At 49.6% G+C, this 27,896-nt stretch overlaps 2 protein-coding genes across 4 annotated transcripts; one reads left to right on the top strand and one right to left on the bottom strand.

The window, feature by feature from the left end:
• The first annotated feature begins 1,290 nt into the window (after positions 1-1,290).
• On the top strand, positions 1,291-10,634 carry PSENEN (presenilin enhancer, gamma-secretase subunit). 3 transcript variants are annotated; one of them, XM_085564478.1, is made up of 6 exons: positions 1,301-1,334; positions 1,365-1,562; positions 2,160-2,220; positions 5,021-5,125; positions 9,015-9,196; positions 9,872-9,950. In XM_085564478.1, exons 3-5 carry the CDS (start codon positions 2,160-2,162, stop codon positions 9,152-9,154), a joined length of 306 nt encoding a protein of 101 aa, XP_085420604.1. In that variant the 5' UTR covers positions 1,301-1,334; positions 1,365-1,562; the 3' UTR covers positions 9,155-9,196; positions 9,872-9,950. The 3 variants fall into 3 exon arrangements, with proteins under 3 accessions (XP_085420602.1, XP_085420604.1, XP_085420603.1); XM_085564477.1 differs by having other exon boundaries at positions 1,301-1,562; XM_085564476.1 differs by lacking the exons at positions 2,160-2,220; positions 5,021-5,125 and having other exon boundaries at positions 1,291-1,562; positions 9,872-10,634.
• LIN37 (lin-37 DREAM MuvB core complex component) lies at positions 9,951-26,690 on the bottom strand. The gene is made up of 11 exons (XM_085564525.1): positions 26,654-26,690; positions 26,362-26,425; positions 26,197-26,253; positions 25,108-25,174; positions 22,821-22,871; positions 22,127-22,156; positions 20,168-20,249; positions 17,545-17,672; positions 15,898-16,008; positions 13,492-13,565; positions 9,951-11,738 (listed from the first exon to the last, which is right to left on the bottom strand). Exons 1-11 carry the CDS (start codon positions 26,688-26,690, stop codon positions 11,657-11,659), a joined length of 783 nt encoding a protein of 260 aa, XP_085420651.1. The 3' UTR covers positions 9,951-11,656.
• Positions 26,691-27,896: the final 1,206 nt, after the last annotated feature.

The raw sequence follows: 27,896 nt of genomic DNA, 5'->3' as shown, positions 1-27,896 counted from the left end.
AGAATTTCCCCCAAAAATCACCCAAAATCCACAAAAAATTCCCAAAAAATTCCCCCAAAAAGTCGCCAAAAAATCCCCAAAAAAATTCCCAAAAAGCCCCCAAAAATTCCCCAAAATGTTCCCATCAATTCTCAAAAAAGTCCCAAAATTCCCCAAAAAAGATTCTTAAAACTTCCCCAAAAATTTCCAAAACTTCACAAAAAAACCCCCAAAATTCCCCAAACAGTCCCAAAAAGTTCCCAAAATCCCCAAAAAGTCCCCAAAATTTCCCCCAAAAAGTTGCCAAAAATTCCCAAAAAATGTCCCCAAAATTCCCCAAAAAATTCCCCCAAAAGTTGCCAAAAATCCCCAAAAATTTCCTAAAAAGTTCCCCAAAAAAACCCCAAAATATCCCAGAAAAGTCCCAAAAAAGTCCCAAAAACTTCCCCAAAATCCCCCAAAAATTCCCAAAAAAAACCCCAAAAATTCCCAAAAAGTTCCCAAGAATTCCCCAAAAAAGTCCCAAAAATCCCCAATAATTGACCCAAAAAAATCACCTCAAATCCCGACAAAATTCCAAAAAAAATCCCAAAAAAGTTCCCCAAAAATCCCCCAAAAATTCCAAAAAAATTTCCCCAAAATTCCCCAAAAAGTTCCCACAAAAGTTCCCAGAAATTCGGCAAAAAATGTTCCAAAAAAACCCAAAAAATCCCCAAAAACCCCCAAAACTTCCCCAAAAATTCCCAAAAATACTCCAAAATTCCCCAAAAATGTCCCAAAAATCCCCAAAAAGTTTCCAAAAATCCCCCCCAAAATCCCGAAAAAGTTCCCCAAAAAAACCCCAAAAATTCCCCAAAATTTCCCCCAAAAAAATTCCCAAAAAATTCCCCCAAAATCCCCCAAAAATCCCAAATTTTCACCAAAAATTCCCCAAATAATTCCCGGGGGAAAAAAAAAAAATCCCCCAAAATTTTCCAAAATTCCCCAAAAAATAAAAAAAAAATCCCAAAATCCCAACTAGGACCCAAAATTCCCCAAAAATCCCCAAAATTCCCCAAAATTCCCCCAAATTCCCCCAATCCCCCTCCCCCCCCCCGCCGGCCCCGTTGGTCTCGCCCGCTCCGCGGTGACGTCACGGGGGGCGGGGCTTACCCCCTCCCCTCCGCCCATTGGTTGGGAGGGCGGGGCCGGCGGCGCCGATTGGTCGGCGGGGCGGGGGCGGTGCCGATCGCCGGCGGTGGGAGCGGGCGGCGCTGATTGGTCGGTCGGGGACGCGCTGCCGGCGCTGATTGGCTGCGGCGGGGTGGGCGGGGCTTCGGATGCGGAAGTGGCGAGCGGGATCCGCTCCCAGTGCGGCCCGGATCGCTCCCAGTGCTCCCAGTAAGGCCCGGATCGCTCCCAGTTCGCTCCCAGTTCGTCCCAGTCCCTCCCAGTTCGTCCCAGTTCCCGCCCAGTCCCTCCCAGTGCTCCCAGTTCCTCCCAGTTTGGCCCAGTCCCTCCCAGTTTGGCCCAGTTCCCGGCCAGTCTCGTTCCCTGTGCCGAAGTCTCGCGAGATTTCCGCGTCGGGCAGCGCAGGAGCCGCGGTGAGAACTGGGGGGGAACTGGGACAAACTGGGATGAACTGGGATGGACTGGGAGGGACTGGGAATGGGATTGGGGGTTACTGGTTTATACTGGGATGGACTGGGATGGACTGGGAGGGAACTGGGAGGGACTGGGACAAACTGGGAGGGACTGGGAACGAGATTGGAGGTTACTGGTTTATACTGGGAGGGACTGGGAGCACTGGGGGTTACTGGGAGGGAACTGGGAATGAGGTTGGGGGATACTGGTTTATACTGGGAGGGAACTGGGAGCGATACTGGGAATGAGAATGGGGATACTGGTTTGTACTGGGAGCACTGGGAGGGACTGGGCCATACTGGTTTATACTGGTCCGTACCGGTTTATACTGGTCTGTACTGGTCTATACTGGTCCATAGTGGTTTATACTGGTCCATACTGGTCCGTACTGGTCCATACTGGTCCATACTGGTCCATACTGGTCCATACTGGTCCATACTGGTCCATACTGGTCCGTACTGGTCCATACTGGTCCATACTGGTCCGTACTGGTCCATACTGGTTTATACTGGTTTATACTGGTCCATACTGGTCCATACTGGTTTATACTGGTTTAGATGAACCTGGAGCGCGTCTCGAACGAGGAGAAGCTGCAGCTGTGCCGGAAATATTACCTGGGTGAGTGACCAATGAGTGACCAACTGACCAATGAGTGACCAATGAGTGACCAATGAGTGACCAACTGACCAATGAGTGACCAATGAGTGACCAATGAGTGACCAATGAGTGACCAACTGACCAATGAGTGACCAACTGACCAATGAGTGACCAATGAGTGACCAATGAGTGACCAATGAGTGACCAATGAGTGACCAACTGACCAATGAGTGACCAATGAGTGACCAATGAGTGACCAATGAGTGACCAATGAGTGACCAATGAGTGACCAACTGACCAATGAGTGACCAATGAGTGACCAATGAGTGACCACTGAGTGACCAATGAGTGACCAACTGACCAATGAGTGACCAATGAGTGACCAATGAGTGACCACTGAGTGACCAATGAGTGACCAACTGACCAATGAGTGACCAATGAGTGACCAATGAGTGACCAATGAGTGACCACTGAGTGACCAATGAGTGACCAACTGACCAATGAGTGACCAGAGTGACCAATGAGTGACCAATGAGTGACCAATGAGTGACCAATGAGTGACCAATGAGTGACCAATGAGTGACCAACTGACCAATGAGTGACCAGAGTGACCACTGAGTGACCAATGAGTGACCCGGAGTGACCACTGAGTGACCAATGAGTGACCACTGAGTGACCAATGAGTGACCAATGAGTGACCAATGACTGACCAATGAGTGACCACTGAGTGACCAACTGACCAATGAGTGACCCTGAGTGACCAATGAGTGACCACTGAGTGACCAATGAGTGACCAATGAGTGACCAATGACTGACCAATGAGTGACCACTGAGTGACCACTGAGTGACCAAGTGACCAATGAGTGACCAATGAGTGACCAATGAGTGACCAACTGACCAATGAGTGACCAATGAGTGACCAATGAGTGACCAACTGACCAATGAGTGACCAATGAGTGACCAATGAGTGACCAATGAGTGACCAATGAGTGACCAACTGACCAATGAGTGACCAATGAGTGACCAATGAGTGACCAATGAGTGACCAATGAGTGACCAATGAGTGACCCTGAGTGACCAATGAGTGACCAATGAGTGACCAATGAGTGACCACTGAGTGACCACTGAGTGACCAATGAGTGACCAGTACTAACCCATTACTAACCCATTTGTACCCCATTGGTGACCAGTGGGTAACCCGCTGTTAACCGGTGACTAACCCATTGCTAACCGGTGACTAACCCACAGTTAACCCGTCAGTAACCCGCTGTTAACCAGTGACTAACCTGCTGTTAACTGGTCACTAACCTGCAGTTAACCCACTGGTAACTGGTGACTAACCTGTGGTTAACCCACGGTTAACCAGTGCCTAACCTGCAGTTAACCTGCTGTTAACCAGTCGCTAACCCGCCGCTAACCTGTGGTTAACTGGCGACTAACCCGCTGTTAACCCACTGTTAATCAGTGACTAACCTGCAGTTAACCTGTCGGTAACGGGTGAATAACGCACGGCTAACCGGTCAGTTACCCGCAGTTAACCAGTGACTAGCCCGTGGTTAGCCGGCGGTTAACCGGTGACTAACCTGCTGTTAACCAGTCACCAACCCGGGTTAACCTGGTTAACCACAGGTTAACCAGGCGGGTTCGTGGCGCTGCCGTTCCTATGGCTGGTTAACCCATGGTTAACCCATGGTTAACCCATGGTTAACCTGGTTAACGAGGCAGGTTTGTGGCGCTGCCGTTCCTGTGGCTCGTTAACCTGGTTAACCCGGTTAACCCATGGTTAACCAGGCGGGTTCCTGGCGCTGCCGTTCCTGTGGCTGGTTAACCTGGTTAACCCATGGTTAACCCATGGTTAACCAGGCGGGTTCGTGGCGCTGCTGTTCCTGTGGCTGGTTAACCTGGTTAACCCATGGTTAACCCATCATTAACCAGGCGGGTTCGTGGCGCTGCCGTTCCTGTGGCTGGTTAACCCATGGTTAACCCGGTTAACCAGGCGGGTTCGTGGCGCTGCCGTTCCTGTGGCTCGTTAACCTGGTTAACCCATGGTTAACCCGGTTAACCAGGCGGGTTCGTGGCGCTGCCGTTCCTGTGGCTGGTTAACCCATGGTTAACCCATGGTTAACCCATGGTTAACCGGGTTAACCAGGCGGGTTCGTGGCGCTGCCGTTCCTGTGGCTCGTTAACCTGGTTAACCCATGGTTAACCCATGGTTAACCAGGCGGGTTCGTGGTGCTGCCGTTCCTGTGGCTGGTTAACCCATGGTTAACCCATGGTTAACCTGGTTAACCAGGCGGGTTCCTGGCGCTGCCGTTCCTGTGGCTGGTTAACCTGGTTAACCCATGGTTAACCCATGGTTAACCAGGCGGGTTCCTGGCGCTGCCGTTCCTGTGGCTCGTTAACCTGGTTAACCCAGTTAACCCATGGTTAACCCGGTTAACCAGGCGGGTTCCTGGCGCTGCCGTTCCTGTGGCTGGTTAACCTGGTTAACCCATGGTTAACCCATCATTAACCAGGCGGGTTCCTGGCGCTGCCGTTCCTGTGGCTCGTTAACCTGGTTAACCCGGGTTAACCCATGGTTAACCTGGTTAACCAGGCGGGTTCCTGGCGCTGCCGTTCCTGTGGCTGGTTAACCTGGTTAACCCATGGTTAACCCATCATTAACCAGGCGGGTTCCTGGCGCTGCCGTTCCTGTGGCTCGTTAACCCGGTTAACCCATGGTTAACCCATGGTTAACCTGGTTAACCAGGCGGGTTCCTGGCGCTGCCGTTCCTGTGGCTGGTTAACCTGGTTAACCCATGGTTAACCCATGGTTAACCAGGCGGGTTCCTGGCGCTGCCGTTCCTGTGGCTCGTTAACGTCGTTTGGTTTTTCCGGGCGGCGTTCCTGGCGCCGCCCTTCGGAGAACAGCCCCGGATCAAGAGCTGTGAGACGGGAACGGGGCGAAAACGGGGGAAAACGGGAAAAACGGGGAAAATGGGGAAAAATGGGGAAAAATGGGGAAAAATGGGGAAAAACGGGGAAAAATGGGGAAAAACGGGGGAAAACGGGGAAAAATGGGGAAAAACGGGGGGGAAATGGGGGAAAATGGGGCGAAAACGGGGGGAAAATGGGGAAAAATGGGGGAAAACGGGGAAAAATGGGGGGAAAACGGGGAAAAATGGGGGAAAACGGGGAAAAATGGGGAAAAATGGGGAAAAATGGGGAAAAACCATGGGGAAATGGGAAAAACGGGGGAAAATGGGGAAAAACAGGGAAAAATGGGGGAAAAATGGGGAAAAATGGGGAAAAATGGAGGGAAAAATGTGGAAAAACGGGGGGAAAATGGGGGAAAATGGGGGAAAATGGGAAAAAACGGGGAGAAACCACGGGGAAATGGGAAAAATGGCGGAAAATGGGGAAAAACGGGGAAAAAATGGGGAAAAATGGGGAAAAATGGGGAAAAAAGGGGGAGAAATGGGGAAAAACGGGGTGAAAATGGGGGAAAACGGGAAAAAACGGGGAAAAACAACGGGGAAATGGGAAAAAGGGGGGGAAAACGGGAAAAAACGGGGAAAAACGGGGGGAAAATGGGGGAAAACGGGAAAAATGGGGAAAAAATGGGCAAAAATGGGGGAAAATGGGGAAAAACGGGGAGAAAAGGGGGAGAAATGGGGAAAAACTGAGGGAAAATGCGGGAAAATGGGAAAAAAGGGGGAAAAATGGGGAGAAACCATGGGGAAATGGGAAAAACGGGGGGAAAACGGGAAAAACGGGGAAAATGGGGAAAAATGGGGGAAAAATGGGGGAAAACGGAGAGAAACCACGGGGAAATGGGAAAAATGGCAGAAAATGGGGAAAAACAGGGAAAAAATGGGGAAAAATGGGGAAAAAGGGGGGAAAACCACGGGGAAATGGAAAAACAGGGGAAAACAGGAAAAAAATGGGGAGAAACGACGGGGAAATGGGAAAAATGGGGGAAAATGGGGGAAAACGGGAAAAAAACGGGAAAAAATGGGGGGAAATGGGAAAAAATAGGGAAAAAATTGGGGGAAAAACGGGGAGAAACCACGGGGAAATTGGAAAATGGGGAAAAAATGGGGAAAAACGGGGAAAAAATGGGGGAAAAACGGGGAAAAAATGGGGAAAAACGGGGAAAAAATGGGGAGAAATGGGGAAAAACGAGGGGGAAATGGGGGAAAACGGGAAAAAACAGGGAGAAATCACGGGGAAATGGGAAAAATGGGAAAAAAAAGGGGGAAAATGGGGAAAAACCACGGGGAAATGGGAAAAACGGGGAAAAAATGGGGAAAAATGGGAAAAAAACGGGGAAAAAAATGGGGGAAAAACAGCCGAGAATCAAGAGCTGTGAGAGACGGGAAATGGGGTGAAAACGGGAAAAAATGGGGAGAAACCACAGGGAAATGGGAAAAATGGGAAAAAAAGGGGCAGAAATGGGGAAAAAACACAGGGAAATGGGAAAAATGGGAAAAAACGGGGAAAGACCACAGGGAAACGGGAAAAATGGGGGAAAGAACGGGGAAAACAAGGGGAAAAATAACAGGGAAATGGGGGGAAATGGGAAAAATGGGGGAAAACTACAGGAAAACGGGAAAAATGGGGAAAATGGGAAAAATGGGAAAAATGGGAAAAATGCGGGGGAAATGGGGAAAATGGGAAATGGGGAAAATGGGGGGAAAACTGGGAAAACAATGGGGAAACACGGGAAAAACGGGAAAATTGGGTTTTGGGCTGATTTGGGGCTGATTTTGGGTGATTTTGGGTGATTTTGGGCTGATTTTGGGTGATTTTGGGTGATTTTGGGCTGATTTTGGGTGATTTTGGGCTGATTTTGGGTGATTTTGGGTGATTTTGGGTGATTTTGGGCTGATTTTGGGATGGTTTTGGGGCTGATTTTGGGTGATTTTGGGGTGATTTTGGGGTGATTTTGGGGCTGTTTGGGGCTGATTTTTGGGGTGGTTTTTGGGGTGATTTTGGGTGATTTTGGGTTGATTTTTGGGCTGATATTGGGATGGTTTTGGGGCTGATTTCAGGCTGATTTTGGGGTGATTTTGTGTGATTTTGGGGTGATTTTGGGGTGATTTGGGGTTTGATTTTGGGCTGATTTTGGGCTGATTTGGGGTTTGATTTTGGGCTGATTTGGGGCTGATTTTGTGTGATTTTGGGGTGATTTTTGGGATTTTTTTTGGCTGATTTTGGGTTTGATTTTGGGGCTGATTTTGGTTTTGATTTTGGGTGATTTTGGGAGATTTTGGGGTGATTTTGGGGTGATTTTGGGGCTGTTTGGGGCTGATTTTTGGGGTGGTTTTTGGGGTGATTTTGGGTGATTTTGGGCTGATTTTGGGTGATTTTGGGATGGTTTTGGGGCTGATTTTGGGTGATTTTGGGGTGATTTTGGGCTGATTTTGGGATGGTTTTGGGGTGATTTTGGGGTGATTTTGCCCGTTTTTGGGTCGTTTCCAGACGTGCTGCGCTCGGCGCTGGGCGCGGCGCTCTGGGGGCTGGGCCGGGCTGATTTTGGGTGATTTTGGGCTGATTTTGGGGTGATTTTGGGGCTGTTTGGGGCTGATTTTTGGGGTGGTTTATGGGTGAATTTGGGTGATTTTGGGTTGATTTTTGGGCTGATATTGGGATGGTTTTGGGGCTGATTTCGGGCTGATTTTGGGGTGATTTTGTGTGATTTTGGGGTGATTTGGGGTTTGATTTTGGGGTGATTTTGGGCTGATTTGGGGCTGATTTTGTGTGATTTTGGGGTGATTTTTGGGATTTTTTTTGGGTGATTTTGGGTTGATTTTTGGGCTGATTTTGGGATGGTTTTGGGGCTGTTTGAGGGTGTTTTTTGCGCTAATTTTGGCTCTGATTTTGGGCTGATTTTGGGATGGTTTTGGGTTTGATTTTGGGCTGATTTGGGGCTGATTTTTGGCTGAATTTGCGGCTGATTTTGGGTTTGATTTTGGGTGATTTTGGGTTTGATTTTGGGGTGATTTTGGGGGTGATTTTTGGGCTGATTTTGGGTGATTTTGGGTTGGTTTTGGGGCTGATTTTGGGGTGGTTTTTGGGGTGATTTTGGGGCTGTTTGGGGCTGATTCTTGGGGTGTTTTTTTGGGTGATTTCGGGCTGATTTTGGGCTGATTTTGGGTGATTTTGGGTTGGTTTTGGGGCTGATTTTGGGTGATTTTGGGTGATTTTGGGTGATTTTGGGATGGTTTTGGGGCTGTTTTTTGGGGTGATTTTGGGTGATTTTGGGGTGATTTTGGGTGATTTTGGGTTGGTTTTGGGGCTGATTTTGGGATGTTTTTTGGGGTGATTTTGGGTGATTTTGGGCTGATTTTGGGCTGATTTTGGGTGATTTTGGGTGATTTTGGGCTGATTTTGGGGTGATTTTGGGTGATTTTGGGTGATTTTGGGGTGATTTTGCCCGTTTTTGGGTCGTTTCCAGACGTGCTGCGCTCGGCGCTGGGCGCGGCGCTCTGGGGGCTGGGCCGGGCTGATTTTGGGTGATTTTGGGGTGATTTTGGGCTGTTTGGGGTGGTTTTTGGGGTGATTTTGGGTGATTTTGGGGCTGTTTGGGGCTGATTCTTGGGGTGGTTTTTTGGGTGATTTCGGGCTGATTTGGGGCTGATTTTGGGTGATTTTGGGTTGGTTTTGGGGCTGATTTTGGGATGGTTTTGGGGTGATTTTGGGTGATTTTGAGTTGGTTTTGGGGCTGATTTTGGGTGATTTTGGGGTGATTTTTGGGCTGATTTCGGGATGGTTTTGGGGCTGATTTCGGGCTGATTTTGGGGTGATTTTGCCCGTTTTTGGGTCGTTTCCAGACGTGCTGCGCTCGGCGCTGGGCGCGGCGCTCTGGGGGCTGGGCCTGGGCGTGTGGGTGGGGCTGTTCCAGAGCCGCCGCGGCCAATGGGGAGCCTTGGGCGACGCCCTCAGCTTCACCCAGCCAATGGGAGAGCCCTGAGCCCGCCCCGCCCACCGCGGCAGCCAATGGCGGCGCAGAGAGGTGAGGGCGGGGCCGGGACGGGCCAATCAGAGAGGGAGGGGGCGGGGCTGTGCTCAGCCAATGGAAGTGGGGGAAATTGGGGGCGGGGCTTTGAGTGACCAATGGGAGAGGCCGAATGGAGGGTGGGGCTCTGAGCAGCCAATGGGAGAGCCTGGAGGCGGGGGCGGGGCTTGGAGTGGCCAATAGAGGGGATTTGGGGGCGGGGCTTGAAAGAACCAATAGGAAAGCAGCGGGAGGAGGTGGGGCTTAAAGCAGCCAATGGGAAAGCCTGAGATTGGGGGCGTGGCCAGAAGCAGCCAATGGCAAGGGGGAAATGTTGGGGAGGGGCTTAAAGCGACCAATGGGAGAAGCTTGGCGGGGTCGGAAGGAGCCAATGGGAGTGGGGAGGGGGCGGAGCTTCACCCAACCAATGGCAGAGAGCCAGGAGGGGGTGGGGCCTGGATCAGCCAATGAGAAAGCCCCGAGACGGGGGCGTGGCCTGCAGCAGCCAATGGGATAGGTTGTGGGCGTGGCTTTACGGCCACCAATGGGAAAATTGGGGCGTGGCCAACCCAGCCAATGGCGGAGCAGGAAGGGGCGTGGCCTTCGGAGTGGGTGGAGCAAATCCCCCAAAGTGGGCGTGGCCACCCCAAAAGTGGGCGTGGCCTCACATTTAGCCCCTCCCCTTTCCCCCAGGAGCGATGACGTCATCCCCGCCCCACGGGAGCCCCGCCCCCTTTCCCAAATAAAGGCATTGATTGGTCGCACTCCTGAATATGGAAATGACGGAGCTTTTATTGGGGAGGGGCGTGGCCGGGTGGGCGTGGCCAATGGGAGTGGTCTGGGTGGTGTGGTCATTGTGGGCGTGGTCAGGGTGGCTGTGGGCGTGGCCATGATGGGTGTGGCCACTATGGGTGTGGTCAGTGTGAGTGTACTAATTGTGGGCGTGGCCATGATGGGTGTGGGCCACTATGGGTGTGGTCATTGTGGGCGTGGCTTTGGATGTGGGAGTGGTCAGTGTGGGTGTGGTCAATGTGGGCGTGGTCTGGTTGGGTGTGGGCAACATGGGTGGTCAATGGGTGTGGTCATTGTGGTGGGTGTGGTCAAGGTGGGAGTGGCCATTGTCAGTGTGGTCGTGGCCAATGGGCGTGGCCTGGGTGGGTGTGGTCATTGTGGGCGTGGTCTGGGTGGGTGTGGGCAACATGGGTGGTCAATGGGTGTGGTCAATGTGGGTGTGGTCATTGTGGGCATAGCCAGGATACCTGTGGGCGTGGCCATGATGGGTGTGACCACTGGGCATGGTCTTGGTGGGTGTGGTCATTGTGGGCGTGGCTTGGGGTGTGGTCAATGTGGGAGTGGTCAGTGTGGGAGTGGTCAGTGTAGGCGTGGTCTGGGTGGGTGTGGGCAACATAGGTGGTCAATGGGTGTGGTCAGTGTGGGCGTGGTCAGGTGGGTGTGACCAATGGGCGTGGCCTGGGTGGGTGTGGGCAACATGGGTGGTCAATGGGTGTGGTCAATGTGGGCGTGGTCAAGGTGGGAGTGGTCAGGTTGGTGTGGCCAATGGGCGTGGCATGGGTGGGTGTGGTCACTGTGGGCGTGGTCAGGGTGATTGTGGGCGTGGCCGGGGTGGACATGGCCAATGTGGGCGTGGTCTGAATGGATGTGGGTGTGGCCAATGTGGGCGTGGTCTGAATGGATGTGGGTGTGGCCAATGTGGGCGTGGTCTGGTTGGCTGTGGGCGTGGTTTGGGTGGGTGTGCCCAATGTGGACGCGGTCCTAATGGGCGTGGCCACGATGGGTGTGGTCAGGGTGGGTGTGGTCAAGGTGGGAGTGGTCATTGTGGGTGTGGCCAATGGACGTGGTCAGTGTGGGTGTGGTCATTGTGGGTGTGGCCACTATGGGTGTGGTCAGTGTGGGTGTGGTCACTGTGGGCGTGGCTTGGGGGTGTGGGCGTGGTCAGGTGGGTGTGGTCAATGTGGGCGTGGTCAGTGTGGGCGTGGTCCGTGTGGGTGTGGTCAATGTGGGCGTGGTCTGGTTGGGTGTGGGCAACATGGGTGGCCAATGGGTGTGGTCAGTGTGGGCGTGGTCAAGGTGGGAGTGGCCATTTTCACTGTGGTCAGTGTGGGCGTGGTCAGGTGGGTGTGGTCAATGTGGGCGTGGTCTGGGTGGGTGTGGCCAATGTGGGCGTGGTCTGGGTGGGTGTGGTCAGGGTGGGGGTGGGCATATGGGTGTGGGTGTGGTCAGGGTGGGCGTGGCCTGGGTGGGTTTGGGTAATGTGGGCGTGGTCTGAGTGGGTCCAATGTGGGCGTGGCCACGGTCTGGGTGGGCGTGGCCTGAGTGGGGTTGGGCTTGTCCATAGTGGGCGTGACCTCGATGGGCGTGTCCAGGGTGGGCGTGGCCTGAGAGGGGATGGGCTTGTCCATAGTGGGCGTGTCCCGGGTGGGCGTGTCCCGGGTGGGCGTGTCCCGGGTGGGCGTGGCCTCACTGCCGCTCGTAGATGAGGCGCAGCAGGCGCAGGCTGGGCCCGTAGCGCTGCTGCTGCCGCTGCGCCGCCTCCCGCCACCTGCGGCACCGGGACCGACCGGTTAGAACCGGTACAGACCCGTTAGAGACCAGTATGGACCGGTTAGAGACCGGTATGGACCAGTATGGACCCGTTAGAGACCAGTATGGACCGGTTAGAGACCGGTATGGACCTGAATAGACCGGTATGGACCGGTTAGAGACCAGTATGGACCAGTTAGAGACCGGTATGGACTGGTTAGAGACCGGTATGGACCAGTATGGACCGGTTAGAGACCAGTATGGACCGGTTAGAGACCAGTATGGACCTGAATAGACCGGTATGGACCGGTTAGAGACCAGTATGGACCAGTTAGAGACCGGTATGGACTGGTTAGAGACCGGTATGGACCAGTATGGACCGGTTAGAGACCGGTATGGACCAGTATGGACTGGTTAGAACCAGTATGGATCAGTATGGACCGGTTAGAGACCAGTATGAACCAGTATGGACCGGTTAGAGACCAGTATGGACTGGTTAGAACCAGTATGGATCAGTTAGACACCAGTATGGACCGGTTAGAACCAGTATAGACCAGTATGGACCGGTTAGACTCCAGTATAGACCGGTTAGAGACCAGTTAGAACCAGTATGGACCGGATAGAGACCAGAATGGACCAGTATGGACCAGTTAGAACCGGTATGGACCAGTTAGAGACCAGTATGGACCAGTTAGAACCAGTATGGACCAGTTAGAGACCAGTATGGATCAGTATGGACCGGTTAGAGACCGGTATGGACCAGTACAGACCAGTATAAACCAGTTCCCTCCCACTCCCATTTTCACCCCTAAAATCCCCGTTTTTCACCCCAAACCCCCCCCGGATTTTCACACCCCCAGTTCCCTCCCAGTATAAACCAATTCCATCCCAGTATAAACCAATTCCATCCCAGTATAAACCAATTCCATCCCAGTATAAACCAGTATAAACCAGTTTCCTCCCAGTTTGTGCCAGTCCCTCCCAGTTCCCTCCCAGTCCATCCCAGTTCCATCCCAGTCCATCCCACTCCATCCCAGTTCAATCCCAGTTCATCCCAGTCCCTCCCAGTATAAACCAGTTCCATTCCAGTCCGTCCCAGTCCCTCCCAGTTCATCCCAGTTCCCTCCCAGTTCCCTCCCAGTCCATCCCAGTTCCTCCCAGTCCATCCCAGTTCCCCCCAGTTCCCTCCCAGTCCCTCCCAGTTCAAACCAGTCCATCCCAGTTCCCTCCCAGTCCATCCCAGTTCCCTCCCAGTATAAACCAGTTCCATCCCAGTCCCTCCCAGTCCCTCCCAGTTCCCCCCAGTTCCTCCCAGTCCATCCCAGTTCCCTCCCAGTCCATCCCAGTTCCCTCCCAGTCCATCCCAGTCCCTCCCAGTCCCTCCCAGTCCTTCCCAGTTCCCCCCAGTTCCTCCCAGTCCATCCCAGTTCCCTCCCAGTCCATCCCAGTTCCTCCCAGTTCCCTCCCAGTCCCTCCCAGTTCCCCCCAGTCCCTCCCAGTCCCCTCCCAGTTCTCTCCCAGTCCATCCCAGTCCCTCCCAGTCCCTCCCAGTTCCTCCCAGTCCATCCCAGTTCCCTCCCAGTCCATCCCAGTCCCTCCCAGTTCCCTCCCAGTCCATCCCAGTTCCCGCCCAGTTCCCTCCCAGTTCCATCCCAGTTCCTCCCAGTTCCCTCCCAGTCCCTCCCAGTTCCTCCCAGTCCATCCCATTTCCCTCCCAGTCCCTCCCAGTCCCTCCCAGTATAACCAGTATAACCAGTATAACCAGTCCTCACCGCTGCCGGACGCGCTTCCACCTCTCCATGTTCCGGTAGATCAGGGAGGTGATGGAGGGGGCGGGGTCAGGACCCTGGGGGCGGGGCCAGAGCCGTGACGTCACAGCGGGGGCGGGGCCAGAGAGGTGACGTCACACGGGGGCGGGGCCTGGCCACCGGGGGCGGGGCTTGAGGATTTTTGGGGTTTTTTGGGATTTTTTTTGGGGGATTTTTTTTTTATTTTTTTGGGAGTTTTTTTGAGGATTTTTTTGGGATTTTTTGGGAGTTTTTTTTGGGATTTTTTCAGGGATTTTTGGGGGTTTTGGGGGGATTTTTTGTGATTTTTTTAGGTGTTTTTGGGGATTTTTGGAGGATTTTGTTGAGGATTTTTTGGGACTTTTTGGGAGGATTTTTAAAAATTTTTTTACGTATTTTTGGGGTTTTTTTGGGGATTTTTGGAGGATTTCTTTGGGAGGATTTTTTGGGATTTTTGGTTTTTTTGGGGGGATTTTTTGTGATTTTTTTAGTTGTTTTTGGGGATTTTAGGAGGATTTTAGGAGGATTTTTGGGGATTTTTTGTAATTTTTTTACGTATTTTTGGGGGTTTTTTTGTGGATTTTTGGAGGATTTTTTGGGACTTTTTTTGGGATTTTTTGGGAGGATTTTTTGGGATTTTTGGTTTTTTTGGGGGGATTTTTCGTGATTTTTTTAGGTGTTTTTGGGGATTTTATTGGGGATTTTTGGAGGATTTTTTTGAGGATTTTTTGGGACTTTTTGGGAGGATTTTTGGGGATTTTTTGTAAATTTTTTACGTATTTTTGGGGTTTTTTTTGGGGATTTTTGGAGGATTTTTTTTGATTTTTGGAGGATTTTTTGGGACTTTTTTTGGGATTTTTTGGGAGGATTTTTTTGGATTTTTTCCGGGATTTTTGGTTTTTTTGGGGGGATTTTTTGTGATTTTTTTAGGTGTTTTTGGGGATTTTTTTGGAGGATTTTTTGGGACTTTTTTGGGATTTTTTGGGAGGATTTTTGGGGATTCTTTTGGGATTTTTGGGGATGTTTGGAGGAGTTTTTTGGGGATTATTTGGGCATTTTTTGGAGGATTTTTTGGGGGAATTTTTGGGATTTTTTTGAGGGATTTATGGGGGTATTTTTAAGGGATTTTTTTGGGGATTTTGGTGGATTTTTGGGGATTTTTTGAGATATTTTTGGGGGGATTTTTTAGGGAGATTTGAGGGGATTTTGGGGATTTTTGGGGGGATTTTTTTGGGTATTTTGGAGGGATTTTTTTGGGGGATTTTTAGGGATTTTTTTTGGGTTTTTGAGGATTTTTTGGAGGATTTTTCAGATTTTTTGGGGGATTTTTGGGGAATTTTTTTGGGGGGATTTTTTTGGGAATTTTTTCAGATTTTTGGGGGGATTTTTTGATTTTTTTTGGAGGATTTTTTTTGATTTTTTGGGGGATTTTTTGGATATTTTTGGAGGGATTTTGGGCTGATTTGGGATAATTTTGGGCTGATTTTGGTCCGATTTTTGGGCTGATTTTCGGGGGCAATTTTGGCAGATTTTGGTCTGATTTCTGGGATAATTTTGGCAGATTTTGGGGCTGATTTTGGGATAATTTTGTGATAATTTGGGGCGGATTTTCGGGCTGATTTTGGTGATAATTTTGACAGATTTTGGCAGATTTTGGGCTGATTTTTGGGCAGATTTTGGGGCGATTTTGGGCTGATTTTGGGGCTGATTTTGGGGCTGACTTTTACGATAATTTTTGGATGATTTTGGGATAATTTTGTGATAATTTGGGCAGATTTTGGGGCACATTTTGGGCCGATTTTGGGCTGATTTTTGTGATAATTTTGTGATAATTTTGGCCGATTTGGGCTGATTTTGGGGCACATTTTGGGCCAATTTTGGGGCACATTTTGGGCTGATTTTGGGCACATTTTGGCCAAATTTGGGGCAGATTTTGGGCTGATTTTTGTGACAATTTTGTGATAATTTTGGCCGATTCGGGGGCAGATTTTGGGCTGATTTTTGGGCAGATTTTGGGCTGGTTTTTGTGACAATTTTGTGATAATTTTGGCCGATCTGGGCCGATTCCGGGGCACATTTTGGGCTGATTTTTGTGATAATTTTGTGATAATTTGGGCCGATTCCGGGGCCCATTTTGGGCTGTTTTTTGTAATAATTTTGTGATAATTTGGGCCGATTCGGGGGCCCATTTTGGGCTGTTTTTGGGCTGATTTTGGTGATAATTTGGGCCGATTCCGGGGCCCATTTTGGGCTGATTTTGGGCCCATTTTGGGCTGATTTTGGGCTGATTTTGGGCCCATTTTGGGCCCATTTTGGGCTGTTTTTGGGCCCATTTTGGGTCCATTTGGGCTGTTTTTGGGCCGATTTTGTCACATTTTGGGTCGCACCCACCTGTCCGGGCGGGGCCGCGCTCTCCTCGGGGCCCAGCGGCTCCGGGAGCCGCGGCAGCCGGGCGGGGCCGGGCGGGGGCAGCGCCAGCACGTCCTCGGAGCCGGGCGGGGCCTGGCGGGACCAGTATGGACCGGTTAGGGACCAGTATAAACCAGTATGGACCGGTATGGACCAGTATGGACCGGTTAGGGACCGGTATGGATCAGTATGGACTGGTTAGGGACCAGTATAAACCACTATGGACCAGTATGGACCAGTATGGACCGGTATAAACCAGTATGGACCGGTATGGACCAGTATGGACCAGTATGGACCGGTATGGACCAGTATGGACCAGTATGGACCAGTATGGACCAGTATGGACCGGTATGGACCGGTATGGACCAGTATAAACCAGTATGGACCAGTATAAACCACTATGGACCAGTATGGACCGGTTAGGGACCAGTATGGACCAGTATGGACCAGTATGGACCAGTATGGACCAGTATGGACCAGTTAGAGACCAGTATGGATCAGTACGGACCAGTATGGACCAGTATGGACCAGTACGGACCAGTATAAACCACTATGGACCGGTATGGACCGGTTAGGGACCAGTATAAACCAGTATGGACCAGTTAGAGACCGGTATAATCCAGTACGGGCCAGCATAAACTGGTTAGAGACCAGTATGGACCAGTATGGACCAGTATAAACCAATATAAACTGGTTAGAGACCAGTACAAACCAGTATGCACCAGTATGGACCAGTTACAGACCAGTACAAACCAGTACGAACCAGTTACAGACAAGTACGGACCAGTTTAAACCAGTACAACAAAAATCGCATTTTTCCCTAAAATCCCCATTTCTGGCCAAAAGTGCGCTAAGGTTTCAGCTCCCAGTCCCTCCCAGTCCCTCCCAGTCCCTCCCAGTCCAAACCAGTCCAAACCAGTACAAACCAGTCCCACATTCCCATCCAAAAATCCCATTTTTACCCCAAAAATTCCCATTTTCCCCCCAAAAAATCGCATTTTTTGCCCTAAAATCCCCGTTTTTCACCCAAAAACCACGGGGTTTTTTGCTCCCAGTCCCTCCCAGTCCCTCCCAGTATAAACCAGTCTAAACCAGTCCAAACCAGTCCAAACCAGTCCAAACCAGTCCCACATTCCCTTCCAAAATTCCCATTTTTTCCCCAAAAATCGCATTTTTGCCCCTAAAATCCCCATTTTTCACCCAAAACCCACGGGGTTTTTTGCCCCCAGTCCCTCCCAGTATAAACCAGTCCAAACCAGTATAAACCAGTCCAAACCAGTCCCACATTCCCATCCAAAAATCCCATTTTTACCCCAAAAATTCCCATTTTTCCCCCAAAAATCGCATTTTTTGCCCTAAAATCCCCATTTTTCACCCAAAACCCGCGGGGTTTTTTGCCCCCAGTCCCTCCCAGTATAAACCAGTTCCCTCCCAGTCCAAACCAGTCCAAACCAGTCCCACATTCCCTTCCAAAATTCCCATTTTTTCCCCAAAAATTCCCATTTTTCCCCCAAAAATCGCATTTTTTGCCCCTAAAATCCCCATTTTTCACCCAAAACCCGCGGGGTTTTTTGCCCCCAGTCCCTCCCAGTCCCTCCCAGTCCAAACCAGTATAACCCAGTGGCAGACCTGCTCGGGGGCGGGCGCGGGCGCGGGGCTGTGCCCGATCCAGGCGCGGCACACGGGGTACAGGGGGGTCCCGGCCGGGAACTGCCCCAGCTCCACGCTGCGGTCAAAGAGGCGGATCACGAACGAGTCTGGGTGGAAAACGGGGCAAAAACAGCAAAATTCGGGAAAATTCACCCCGGAAATGGACTCGGCGCCCCCAAAAACCCCAAAAATCACCCCAGAAACCCCAAAAATGAGCCCAGAAACCCCAAAACCCACCAAAAATAACCTCAAAATCATCCAAAAATGGGAAAATTCACCCCAAAAATGGACTCGGCGCCCCAAAAAACCCCAAAAACCCAAAAATCACCCAGAAATCCCAAAAACCTGAAAATCACCCCAAATAATCCCAAAAAACCCAAAATAAACCCAAAAAACAAAAAAAACCCAAAATCACCACAAAAAATGGAAAAATTCACCCCAAAAATGGAGAAAATCACCCCAAAATTGGGAAAATTGACCAAAAATGGCAAAATTCACCCCAAAAATCACCCCAGAAACCCCAAAAACCCCAAAAATAAACCCAAAAAAACCCAAAGAGGCGGATCACGAACGAGTCTGGGCGGAAAACGGGGCAAAAACACCAAAATTTGGGAAAATTCACCCCGAAAATGGACTCGGCGCCCCGAAAAACCCCAAAACCCCAAATAAACCCAAAAATCACCCAAAAAACCCCAAAAACCAGCCCAGAAACCCCCAAAACCCAAAATAAACTCAAAAATCCCAAATCACCCCAAAACCCACCAAAAATAACCCCAAAATCATCCCAAAAATGGGAATATTCACCCCAAAAATGGACTTGGTGCCCCAAAAAAACCCAAAATCACCCCAGAAACACCAAAAACAACCCAAAAATCGCCCCGAAAAACCCCAAAATCAGCCCAGAAACCCCCAAAAAACATGAAAATCACCCAAAAATCCCAAATAACCCCAAAATGGGAATATTCACCCCAAAAATGAGCTCGGCGCCCCGAAAAACCCCAAAATCACCCCAGAAACCCCAAAAATCCCCAAAATAAACCCAAAAAACCCCAAAAAGCGCCAAAAAATCCCAAATAATCCCAATATAAACCCAAAAATGGGAGAATTCACCCCAAAAATGGAGAAAAATCACCCCAAAATTGGGAAAATTCACCCAAAAAATGGGAAAATTCACCCCAAAAATGGAGAAAAATCACCCCAAAAATGGGAAAATCCTCCCAAAAATGGGAAAATCCTCAAATTTTGGGACAGAATTCCCAAATATTGGTGGAAAGTCCCATTTTTTTTTTTTTTTGCCCCAGAATTCCCAGATTTTTTTTGGGATTCCCAGATTTTTCCCCAGAATTCCTGGATTTTTTTCAAAATTGCCATTTTTTAGCCCAGAATTCCCAAATTTTGGCCCGAGAATTCCCAGATTTTTTTTTGAATTCCCGAATTTTGGCCCAGAATTCCCGGATTTTTTGGGAATTTCAGTCTCACTCTAGTTTTGGGTGAGAATTCCCAGATTTTGGTACAGAATTCCCAGATTTTTTTTGAATTCCCCTTTTTTGTCCCAGAATTCCCAAATTTTGGCCCCAGAATTCCCGGATTTCTGTGATAATTCCCAGATTTTTTCAGAATTCCCATTTTTTAGCCCAGAATTCCCAAATTTTGGCCCGGAATTCCCAGATTTTTTTGGAATTCCCAAATTTGGGCCCAAAATTCCCAAATTTGGGCCCAGAATTCCCATTTTTTTTCTGAGAATTCCCGGATTTTTTGGGAATTTCAGTCTCACTCTGGTTTTGGGTGAGAATTTCCAGATTTTGACTCAGAATTCCCGGATTTTTTTGGAATTCCCAAATTTTGCCCCAGAATTCCCAGATTTTTTTTGGAATTCCTTTTTTTTGCCCCTGAATTCCCAAATTTTGGCCTGGAATTCCCAGATTTCTCTGGAATTCCTGTCTTTTGGCCCAGAATTCCTGGATATTTTTTTTTGGAATTCCCATTTTTTTGCCCCAGAATTCCCAGATTCTGATTCAGAATTGCCAAGTTTTTTTGGAATTCCCATTTTTTTCCCCAGAATTCCCGTTTTTCCCCCCAGAATTCCCATTTTCCCCCCAGAATTGCCAAATTTTTTGGGAATTCCCATTTTCCCCCACAATTCCCATTTTTCCCCCCAGAATTCCCAATTTTCTTTTTGAATTCCCATTTTTTCCCCCCGAATTCCCATTTTTTTGCCCCAGAATTCCCAAAATTTATTTTGGAATTCCCATTTTTTCCCCCCGAATTCCCATTTTTTTGCCCCAGAATTCCCAAATTTTTTTTGGAATTCCCATTTCCCCCCCACAATTCCCATTTTCCCCCCAGAATTCCCATTTTTTCCCCCCAAATTCCCATTTTTTCCCCCCAGAATTCCCAAATTTTTTTGGAATTTCCATTTCTTCCCCCCAAATTCCCGTTTTCCCGTGATTTTCCGGGATTTTCCCGGGATTTTTCCGGTATTTCCCGGGATTTTCCGGGATTTTCCCGGTATTTCCCGGTATTTTCCGTGATTTCCCGGTATTTCCCGGTATTTTTCCGGTATTTCCCGGTTTTTCCCGGTTTTTCCCGGGATGTCGCTCACTCTGTCTCGGGGGGGGCGTCTCGGGCCCCTCCCCCCCTCCCTCCTCTTCTTGCGGCGCTGCTGCGGGAAGCGCCCGGGCGGCCTCGGGAACAGCGGGAAAACAACGGGAAAACACGGAAAAACAGCGGGAAAACAACGGGAAAACACCGGGAAAACAACGGGAAACAACGGGAACAGCGGGAAAACAACGGGAAAAACACGGGAAAAACAACGGGAAACAACGGGGAAAACAGCGGGAAAAACAGCGGGGAAAACGGGCAAAAACAGCGGGAAAACACGGGAAAACAACGGGAAACAGCGGGGGAAACAGCGGGAAAAACAACGGGAAAAACAACGGGAAAACAACGGGAAACAGCGGGAAAAACACGGGAAAACAGCGGGAAAACCAGCAGGGAAACACGGGAAAAACACGGGAAAAACAGCGGGAAAACACGGGGAAAACAGCGGGAACAGCGGGAAAAACACGGGGAAAACAACGGGAAACAGCGGGAAACAGCGGGGAAAACAACGGGAAAAACAACGGGAAAAACAACGGAAACAACGGGAAAACAACGGGAAAACAACGGGAAAAACAGCGGGAAAAACAACGGGAAAACAACGGGGAAAACATGGGAAACAGCGGGAAAAACAGCGGGGAAAACAACGGGGAACAGCGGGGAACAGCGGGAAAAACACGGAAAAACACCGGGAAAACACGGGAAAAACACGGGAAAAACATGGGAAAAACAACGGGAAAACAACGGGAAAACAACGGGAAAAACAACGGGAAAACAGGGAAAACAGCGGGAAAACAACGGGGAAAACACCGGGGGAAACACGGGAAAAACAACAGGAAAAACACCGGGAAAAACGGGAAAAACACGGGAAAAACAACGGGGAAAACACGGGGAAAACACGGGAAACACCAGGAAAAACAACGGGGAAAACAACGGGAAAAACGGGGAATACACGGGAAAAACAATGGAAAAACAACGGGGAAAACACGGGGAAAACAACGGGGAAAAATGGGGAAAAATGGGGAAAAATGGGAAAAACAACGGGAAAAACCCAGGAAACAATGGGAAACAACAGGAAAAACAACGGGTAAAACACCGGAAACAACGGGAAAAATGGGGAAAAACGGGAAAACAACAGGAAAAACGGGAAAAACACCGGAAAAAACGGGGAAAAACGGGGAAAACAACAGGGAAAAAATGGGAAAAAACAGGGAAAACACCCGAGAGTGAGAGAAATGGCAGGAAAAGAGAGGGGAAAAACGGGAAAAACGGGAAAAACACAGGAAAACATGGAAAAGTGACAGAAACAGAGGGAAAAGAGAGGGAAAAATGGGAAAAAAGGGGAAAAAACGGGCAAAAAACCAGGAAAAACACGGAAAAACATGGAAACGTGAAATGGTGGGAAAAGAGAGGGAAAAATGGGAAAAAACAGGAAAAAAGGGGGAAAAATGGGAAAAACACGGGGAAAAAAGGGGAAAAATGGGAAAAAATGGGAAAGTGAGAGAAAGGGTTGGAAAAGAGAGGGAAAAGGGGAAAAAAAACGGGAAAAATGGGGAAAAAACGGGAAAAAATGGGAAAAAACAGAATTTTAAGGGAATTTTAAGGGAATTTTTGGGAATTTGGGCAACTTTGGGGAGTTTTTGGGAATTTGGGAATTTTGGGGGAATTTTTTAGGGAATTTTCTGGAATTTGGGGAATTTTAAGGGAATTTTTGGAAATTTGGAGAATATTTGGGGGATTTTTTTGGAATTTTTGGGTATTTGGGGAATTTTTAGGGGAAATTTTAGGGGAATTTTTAAATGGAATTTTTCAAAATTTGGGGAATTTTGGGGGAAATTTCTAAAGGAATTTTTGGGAATTTTGGGGGATTTCTTTTTTAATGGAATGTTTGGGAATTTTGGGGGAATTTTTTAGGGAATTTTGGGGGATTTTAAGGGAATTTTGGGGAATTTTGGCCTCTCACCTCTTCCCGGGGGCGCTGGGCGAGGCCTCCCTGCAGAAAATTTGGGAATTTTGGGACCTGGGAGGGGAAATTTGAGATCCCCCCTCCCAAAATCCCAAATGTTGGGGTCCCTGAATCCCCCAAATCCCAAATTTCCCTCCCAATTCCCGAATTTCGCTCCCAATTCCCGAATTTTGGGTCCCAATTCCCGAATTTTGGTCCCAATTCCCGAATTTTGGGTCCCAATTCCCGAATTTCCCTCCCAATTCCGGAATTTTGGTCCCAATTCCCGAATTTTGGTCCCAATTCCCAAATTTCGCTCCCAATTCCCGAATTTTGGTCCCAATTCCCGAATTTCGCTCCCAATTCCCGAATTTTGGGTCCCAATTCCCGAATTTTGGTCCCAATTCCCGAATTTTGGGTCCCAATTCCCGAATTTCCCTCCCAATTCCGGAATTTTGGTCCCAATTCCCGAATTTTGGGTCCCAATTCCCAAATTTCGCTCCCAATTCCCGAATTTTGGTCCCAATTCCCGAATTTTGGTCCCAATTCCCGAATTTTGGGTCCCAATTCCCAAATTTTGGGTCCCCATTCCTGAATTTTGTTCCCAATTCCCGAATTTTGGTCCCAATTCCCGAATTTTGGGTCCCAATTCCCGAATTTTGTTCCCAATTCCCGAATTTTGGGTCCCATTCCCGAATTTTGGGTCTCTCACTTGGCCGGGGTCTCTCCGGGTCCCTTTCCCGGCTCCTCCTCCAGCGGCTCCCTGGGAAAACCCAAAAATATCCAAAATCACCCCAAAAACATCCCCAAAAACACCCAAAATAATCCCAAAAATCACCCCAAAAATACCCAAAATATCACCCGAAATATCACCCCAAAAACACCCCAAAAACACCCAAAATAATCCCAAAAATCACCCAAAAATACCCCAAAAATACCCAAAGTAATCCCAAAAATCACCCCAAAAATACCCCAAAATATCACCCACAAATACCCAAAATCATCCCAAAATTCACGCCGAAAATACCCAAAATCACCCCAAAAATACCCAAAATAATCCCAAAAATAACTCCAAAAATACCCAAAATATCGCCCAAAAAATAACCAAAATCACCCCCAAAATAACCCCAAAAATATCTAAATACAGCCCAAAATTACCCTAAAAATACCCAAAATATCACCCCAAAAATACCCAAAATCACCCCCAAAATATCACCCAAAATAACCCAAAATAGCCCCAAAACCCTCCCAAAAAACCCCAAATACCCCAAAAATTCCCCAAAATTCCAAATCGCCCCAAAAGTCCCCAAATCCCCCAAAATTTCCAAAAAATTCTCCAAAAAATTCCCCAAAACTCCCAAAATTCCTCCAAAAAAACCCCAAATTTGCCAAATCTCGCCAAAATCCCCCAAAATTCCCCAAAACCCAAATTCTTCCCAAAATCCCCACAAAAAAAATCCCAAATTCCCCCAAAATTTCCCCAAAATTCTCCAGATTCTCCCAAAAATTCCCCCAAAATCCCCAAATTTCCCCCAAATTCCCAATTAAAAACCCAAAAATCCCCCAAAATTCCCATTTTCCCCCAAAATCCTCCCAAAAATTCCCCAAATCCTCCAAAATTCTCCTAAAATGCCCCAAATTTCCCACAATTTTCCCCAAAATTCAAAAAAAATTCCCCCAAAACTTCCCAGCATCCCAATGAAATTCCCAAAAAAATTTTCCAAATTCCCCAAAATTCCCCAATTTTCCCAAAAAACCTCCCAAAATTCCCTAAATTGCCCCAAATTTCCCTTCAAAATTCCCAAAACCCCCCAAAAATCCCCGAATTTCCTGAGACCCCCAAAATTCCCCCCAAAATTTCCCAAAATCCCCAAATTACTCCCAAATCCCCCCAAAATTCCCCAAATCCTCCAAAATTCCCCCAAAAATTCCTCAAAATCCCCCCAAAATTCCCCATTTCACCCCCAAAATTCCCCTAAAAAATCCACAAAATTCCCCCAAAATTTCCTGAAAATTCCCAAAATTCCCCCAAAACTCCCTAAAATTCCCCAAAATCCCCCAAATTTCCCCCAAAATTTCCAAATTTGCCCAAAATTCCTCAAAAATCCCCCCAAACCCCCATATTTTCCCCAAATTCCCAAAATTCTGCCAAAATTCCCCCAAATTTCCCCAGAAATCCCCAATGAAATTCCCCAAAATTCCCCCAAAATTCCCCCAAATCCTCCAAAATTCCCCCAAAAATTCCCAAAATTCCCCAAATTCCCAAATCCCCCAAAAATTCCCGAAATTTCCCCCAAAATTCCCAAATTTCCCAAATTTGCCCAAAACTCCCCCCAATTTTTCCAAAATTCCCCCAAAAATCCACAAAATTCTGCCAAAATTCCCTGAAAATTCCCAAAATCCCCCAAATTTTCCCCAAATTTTCCCCAAAATTCCCTGGAAATCCCCAAAATTCCCTGAAAATTCCCAAAACTCCTCCAAATCCCCAAAATTCCCAAATTTGCCCAAAACTCCCCCCAATTTTTCCAAAATTCCCCCAAAAATCCACAAAATTCTGCCAAAATTCCCAAATTCCCCCCAAAATCCCTCCAAAATTCCCCTAAGAAATCCACAAAATTCCTTGAAAATTCCCTGAAAATTCCCAAAATTCCCCCAAAATCCCCCAAAACTCCCTAAAATCCCCCAAAATCCCCCCAAAATTCCCAAAATCGCCCAAAATCCCCCAAAACTCCCTAAAATCCCCCAAAATCCCCCAAAATTCCCCCAAAATCCCCCAAATTTCCCCCAAAATCCCCCAAAACTCCCTAAAATCCCCAAAATTCCCCAAATTTCCCCCAAAATTCCCTGGAAATCCCCAGTGAAATTCCCCATTTCGCCCCAAAAATTCCCTGAAAATTCCCAAAATTCCCCTAAAAAATCCCCAAAATTCCCTGAAAATTCCCAAAATCCCCCAAAATCCCCCAAATTTGCCCAAAATTCCCCAATCCCCCTTTCCTGACCGGCCGCGCTGCTGCAGCTGCTCCAGGACGGCGTCGAGGCGGCGCCGGGCGGCTCCGGGGGAAAGTTCTGGAACCGGGATGGGGAAAATCGGGAATTCCGGGAATTCCGGGAATTCTGGGGGTTTGGGGGAAATTTGGGGGAATTTGGGGGAAATTTGGGGGAAATTTGGGGATTTTTGGGGAAAAATTTGGGGATTTTTGGGGGGTAAAATGGGAATTTTGAGGGAGGGAAATGGGAGTTTTGTTGGGATTTTTGGGAGAATTTTGGGTAAAATTTGGGAATTTTGGGGAAATTTGGGGAAATTTGGGGGATTTAGGAGGAATTTTGGGGGAAATTTGGGGGAAATTTGGGGGAAATTTGGGGGATTTTGGGAGGAATTTTGGGGGAAATTTGGGGGATTTTAGGGGGAATATTGGGGGGGATTTTTATGGAATTTTGGGGGAGTTTGGGGGAAATTAATGGGAATTTTGGGGGATTTTTGGGAAAAATTTGGGGAATTTTAGGGGGATTTTTTGGGAGAATTTTGGGGGGATTTTGGGAATTTTTCAGGGGATTTTGGGAATTTTTATGGATTTTTTGGGGGGAATTTTGGGGGTCTCAGGGGAAATTCAGGGATTTTTGGGGGGGTTTGGGGAATTTTTGGGAATTTGGGGAATTTGGAGAATTTGGGAGAAAATTCGGGAATTTCGGGGATTTTTGGAATTTTCTGGGGAACTTTTGGGGTTTCTTGGGAATTTTTGGGGGGAATTTGGGGAATTTTTGGGGGTATTTTTTTTGAAACTTAGGACATTTTGGGCAATTTTGAGAAGATTTGGGGATTTTTAAGGGATTTTGGGAAAAAAGGGGATTTTTTGGGGAGATTTTCGGGGATTTTGGAAATTTTTGGGGGGAATTTTAGGGGTAAAATTTGGGGAATTTTTGGGAACTTCGGGGTGATTTTGTGGGAATTTTGGGGGGAAATTTTGGGGGATTTTGGGGGAAATTTGGGGCGATTTTGGAGGAATTTTGGGGGGATTTTGGGTGAAATTTGAGGGGATTTTGGCGGAATTTTGGGGGGATTTTGGGGATTTTTGGCTCCCCGAGCTCACCTGGCTTCTCCACCTTCACCTTGGCGGCCATGGCGGCTCCGGGCGCGTCTCTGGGGCCTGCCGGGGGTGGGGGGGTCAGGAGGGATCCCCAAAATTCCCCCAAAACTCCCCAAAAACCCCCAAAATTCCCCAAAAAACGCCCCAAAATCCGCGCCCCCCCCTCACCGCCGCCCGCAGGCGCCGCCGCTTCCCGCCTGCCGCCGCCGCCGCCTCCCATTGGCCCGCGCGGCTGCCAATCAGGGCGCGCGGCCAATCAGCGGCGTCGAGGGGCGGTACCTCGAGGCGGCGCCATTTTGACTACTACTCCCGTCGTGCACCGCGGCCCCATAGAGAAGTATTGCTAGCTGGACTGCAATTCCCGTGATGCACCGCGGCTCCATAGAGCGCCATTGTAGCGGGGCCTACAGCTCCCGTCGTGCCCCGCGGCCCCATAGAGCGCCATTGTAGCGGGGCCTACAGCTCCCGTCGTGCCCCGCGGCCCCATAGAGCGCCATTGTAGCGGGGCCTACAGCTCCCGTCGTGCCCCGCGGCCCCATAGAGCGCCATTGTAGCGGGGCCTACAGCTCCCGTCGTGCCCCGCGGCCCCATAGAGCGCCATTGTAACGGGGCCTACAACTCCCGTCGTGCCCCGCGGCTCCACTGAGCGCCATTGTAGCGGGGCCTACAGCTCCCGTCGTGCCCCGCGGCTCCACTGAGCGCCATTGTAGCGGGGCCTACAACTCCCGTCGTGCCCCGCGGCCCCATAGAGCGCCATTGTAGCGGGGCCTACAGCTCCCGTCGTGCCCCGCGGCCCCATAGAGCGCCATTATAGCGGGACCTACAACTCCCGTCGTGCTCCGCGGCGCCATAGACTCTCAATGGGGCCAAGCCTACAAGTCCCATCATGCCCCGCAGCCACATAGAGAGGGCCCAGATCCAAGTTCCCAGATGTCCCCCAAATGTCCCCCCAGAGCCGCAGGTGCCCCTAAATTCCACCCCCGACCCCCAGGATCCCTGAGTGCCCCCAGGGACGCTCAGATATCCCCAAAACCTCCTCCCCCGCCCCACAGAACCTCGTTAAAGCCTCTCCGGCGCCTACAACTCCCGTGCTGCCCCGAGCCTACAACTCCCGTCATCCCCCGCGCCGCACAGAGGCCCTGGAGCGCCGGGACCCCCGAGTGCCCTCGGACCCCGGGGATGCCCTCAGGTGCCTCTTGGGGATCCCCTCAATGGCTCCTCTGACCCCTGTGGGGCCAAAACGTCCCCCCTGGAGCCCCAAGCTCAGCGCTGGAGCAACTTCCGGGACTACAGCTCCCATCATGCCCTGCGACCCCCATAGGGACCCATTGACACCGCGCCTACAACTCCCATCATGCCGCGCGCCCCATAGAGCCTCATGGTAACCGAGCCTACAACTCCCATCATCCTTTGTGCCTCAGTCTAGCCGCGCCTATAACTCCCATCATCCCTTGCGCTCCATTGAGCTTCATTATAGCCACGCCTACACCTCCCATCATCCTTCGCGCGCCACACGCCTCCTTATTGGCCTACAACTCCCGTCGTGCCCCGCGCTCCCCATTGCCCAGCGTGGCCGGCCCCGCCCCTCCCGCACTGCAACTCCCGTCGTGCCCCGCGGCTCCGTAGGGCGCCATTGTAGGGGTGCCTACAACTCCCGTCGTGCCCCGCGCCCCCATTGCTCAGCATTGCCGGCCCCGCCCCTC

This window comes from Lonchura striata, chromosome 33, assembly GCF_050655825.1.
Source record: "Lonchura striata isolate lonStrDom1 chromosome 33, ASM5065582v1, whole genome shotgun sequence".
NCBI classification, from domain to species: Eukaryota; Metazoa; Chordata; class Aves; order Passeriformes; family Estrildidae; genus Lonchura; species Lonchura striata.
This window is presented reverse-complemented; position numbering and strand designations above follow the sequence as displayed.